This window comes from Gossypium hirsutum, chromosome D09, assembly GCF_007990345.1.
Source record: "Gossypium hirsutum isolate 1008001.06 chromosome D09, Gossypium_hirsutum_v2.1, whole genome shotgun sequence".
Taxonomy (NCBI): domain Eukaryota; kingdom Viridiplantae; phylum Streptophyta; class Magnoliopsida; order Malvales; family Malvaceae; genus Gossypium; species Gossypium hirsutum.
The window spans coordinates 35,588,382-35,592,474 of record NC_053445.1 but is presented as its reverse complement, the minus strand read 5'-3'; the positions used below and the strand labels follow the sequence as shown (position 1 = coordinate 35,592,474).

Below are 4,093 nucleotides of genomic sequence, written 5' to 3'. Positions count from 1 at the left end.
ATGTCATCAACTCTTACTAAATATAAGATAGTAAAAACAAATATAATAGTAATTTTATTACAATAAATATTTGTTATTAATCTCAGTATTATGTGTAGGTTGTGGATTTTGATTTTATATTTTAATTTGATACAATAAACATATTATCACATGTGCAATGTCATGTCAGCTTCATATTTTCATATATTATTCACAGAAAAAAAAAGTCAGTTAATTGATTTAACTTCTATCGTTTGCGTCAAAGATTAAAATTTCAAAATTTAAAAAATATAGGACTAAAAATGATTCAATTGGAGAACATATAATGTTGTGTTTAATAATACTTTTTAGAAGTACTTTTGACATGAAAAGCAATTTTGAAAAAAAGAAACCAAAATTCTTAGTTTTTTTCTCCCAAAAATACTTTTGGTGCTTAATTATTTTTTTACCCCTCCAACAACATGGTACTTTCCCTTTTTTTATCTAGTGCTTAATTACGAATGTGTTAAAATTATTAATTAAAAATAAAAAAACTATTTTTTAAAATAATGCTAATGTATTAATATCTTATTATAAATATTTAATGGTTATATTTAAATATTTAAAATATATTTTATATATTCTAATTAATTTTTATAAATAATTAATATTTATTACTTAAAAATATTTAAAATTTATATTTCATATAATAAAATATTAACAAGAAGTTATAATAAATTATTTTTTATATTCTTACTAAAATATAATAATATTAACTAATTTGAACATTATTTAAATACATATTTGTTACTTTATAGTATCATGTTTAAAATGAACCTTTTATATCTCAAAAGTACTTTTTGTCAGAATACTAAATACTCAAATCTTAAATAAAACTTCCCAAAAGTATTTCTCAAAAGTATTTTTCCACAACACATTTTAAAAACATTTTTCAAAAGTAATGTTAAACTAGCCCTAAAAGGATAGATACCAAAATATGTATGAATTTTGATTTTGTACTATTTTATACATAAAATTTTAATTTGATTCGATTTTCATAAATCACTAACAACATTATTGAATTAACACTATTTATGTTAATATATTGCATACATAAAAAATTATATTAATCTGATATGAAAATAAATATATGTATTCATTTCTAAGTTTCATATATACATGAGTCACAATTCAAGTTTCATGTATATAATTGCATCAAATCAAAACTCATATATCAAATTACACATTGGTCCAAAGTTCTTGTATAAATTTAACGTTTATCCCTAGACCAGATCTATAACTTTATACATAGTACAAAATTAACAATAGAATTTGATCAAATAAATTTAAGGATTGTTTGAGTCCGGAGTGAAATTTTAAAATTCGAAAAATATAAAGTTAAATATACAAGTACTAATAGCAAAATTTGACCATTTACCCATCCTCCATTTGTCCCACTCCCACATCTTTCCCTCTACTTTTCTCTCTATATATTTCCACTTAGTTGAGTGCCTTTCTCACTTTTCTCAAACCCTTACTATGCTCTGCATTTCAATGGCGGAATCAAACCATTGTTCGTCATCAGAAGCCGAGAGTTCCATCACCAACAATAACTCATCATCATCATCATTGAGGAAACCCAATAATCCTTCCGCCGTGGAAGTTGCAGCAACAAGCATGATCATCGACCAAGGTAAAAAAAGACCAAGGCCGAGAGATTCAAGCACCAAACACCCAATTTATAAAGGAGTCCGAATGAGGAGTTGGGGCAAATGGGTATCAGAAATCCGTCAACCCCGCAAGAAATCCCGCATTTGGCTCGGCACTTTCCGGACGGCAGAAATGGCGGCGCGTGCTCACGACGTAGCCTCTTTGACCATCAAAGGTGATTCCGCTGCACTCAACTTCCCCGACCTCGCCGAGTTGCTTCCTCGACCGGTTTCGTTATTGCCCCGTGATATTCAAGCTGCTGCAGTTAAAGCTGCTTCAATGGTGAATCTCAACCGTCCATCACCATCATCTTCTTCTTCTTCTTCTTTGTCGGAGTCCAGTGAAGAACCAGAGGAACTGAGTGAAATCGTGGAGTTACCCAACATAGAAGGGAATTTGGACTCGTTGTTTGACTCGGGGAACGAGTTTGTACTCATTGACTCGGTTGATGTGTGGGTGTATGATCCTTCACAAGATTTCAATGGCGGATTTTATGATCAGACATGGGATGTTACTGAGAATTTTAAACTCAACTCGGGCAGCTTTGAAACTTTTTCATCTGAGAATAATTTGCCATAAGTTGATGGGCTACTTTTTGGTTAAATTCTCGAAAAGGTCCCTGTACTATGCATTTTTGACGGATTTAGTTGTTATTATTATGGTTTCTCTACGTAATTCTTTTATCTTTACATTTCTTATACCGTTAGACTAATTTTATGCGACTTAATTTTTATACCGTTGAACAAATAGTATATATCTTTTATAGAGTTGAATCAATATTATACACTTATTTTCTAAACATATTTTCTTATATGGAAAAGTATAGTGCTCTCTACTCAAAAATTATAAAACATGGTTTAATACTCTTCATAAAGGGCAAGATTTTTTAGGCATTAATCTACTAGGGAACTTGTACTATATATCACTTCTCTTCCACTCAATCATTGCTTTCTTGTTGCCAATATTCCCCATTGTTAAAAATATGTCAACTAAAATAAGGCCAATTTTATCATATTCTCGCCTATTTTCAATGGGTAGCGGGTAGGTAAATTTGACACTGATTATTATGAATATTAATGGAGATAAAAGTAATAGAGATGACCCAAACCTCAAACTTAAGTAATTTTTAATTCATTAGTTAGAGTGGCTTTATAACCTCTCCAACTTAGTCTAGACGTTAGGTTCGAGTCCAAAAGATTATATCGGCCACCGGGATGGCCTAGTGCAATCAGAATTTTAAAAAACAATCAAATTAAAACGTTTGTTTATCTTACAAAAATACTTAGCCTATTATTTTTAGAAAAACTCACGAGTTAACAAAAACCGATTAAGTAAAATATTTTCCTTGTAACAACGACTACTTTTAAAAGCTTAGTTAATTTTCAATTTATTTAATCTTTTAAATTTTATTTATAATCTAGTAGCGGAAAAGTGATATTCAACTTAGTTTTAATTGAGAAAACTCAGAATTATTTTGTGCATATATAGTTTTTAAACCATGTTCAATATCCTAAAATCAAATCAAATATCATGCATGCTAAATAAACTCTAAACTTAAGTCCTGTGCCACAATTTAAAATAAGATATTATAGTTCTTAAATAATAGGAGCCATAAATAATAATGGGTAAAAATAAAAATATTAATAAAACTTCAATTTGAGTCGAGCCCTCCGATTTGTCGGTTCTGCTTCCTAACCTGGTGGGTTATCTATAAAGATGTAAAATAAAACAGGGTGAGTTATGAAGCTCAGTGTAAGTTCGGTCATAAGAAAACCGAAACAAAATCGTAGGCAAAGCACGTGGGTTAGCAATTCTTATCATAATCACAATTATAAAACACTTTAGATTAACAGTTTATCATATCATCACTCCATTACACTATTTTAGAAAACAAAATTTTAAATGCACATGCTAGTGTATGACAGTGCAAGTTCAATTTATCAAAAAGGTCCTAACCAACTCCGTTACATACCTCACTTATGAGTTCCTCAGAACTCATCTATCATATCACTCCGAATTGTGGATGAACCACTACTGATTTGTAGATAACTGCCACTTGTTGTGGATACATAACGTAATTACAGATAAAAGCCGCCATTAGATTTGTAAAAAAATATGGGTAAACCACTAGTATTTTTAGAAAAAAAAATTTTGCAACTAAGCTGCCACTTGGTTCGAAATATATAGTTACTGGCACTTGTTGTGAGCGCACAACATATTTGCAGAATAAACAAACTGCCACTAGGTTTGTGGATAAGCCACCACTTCTTTGCAGATTAAATTGTCACTCTTCCTCCGTACAAATCATCTCGCCCCATGCAATGCAATATGACATACTTTATAATATAATAATGCAAAATCCGTAGGCATGCTTAACACTTATTTCATTCAACACTAGCAATAAACATGTTCATCATGTATTCAG

The 4,093-nt window shown here is 30.1% G+C and overlaps 1 protein-coding gene across 1 annotated transcript; it reads left to right on the top strand.

Moving 5' to 3' along the window:
- Window positions 1-1,429: 1,429 nt before the first annotated feature.
- On the top strand, window positions 1,430-2,434 carry LOC107892928 (ethylene-responsive transcription factor TINY). Its single transcript, XM_016817946.2, has one exon. It carries the CDS (start codon window positions 1,498-1,500, stop codon window positions 2,245-2,247), a length of 750 nt encoding a protein of 249 aa, XP_016673435.1. The 5' UTR covers window positions 1,430-1,497; the 3' UTR covers window positions 2,248-2,434.
- The last annotated feature ends 1,659 nt before the right edge of the window (window positions 2,435-4,093 follow it).

Excerpts from the sequence above, each read along its gene's own strand:
- LOC107892928 (XM_016817946.2), top strand. The coding sequence starts at position 1,498 with ATGCTCTGCATTTCAATGGCGGAATCAAACCATTGTTCGTCATCAGAA.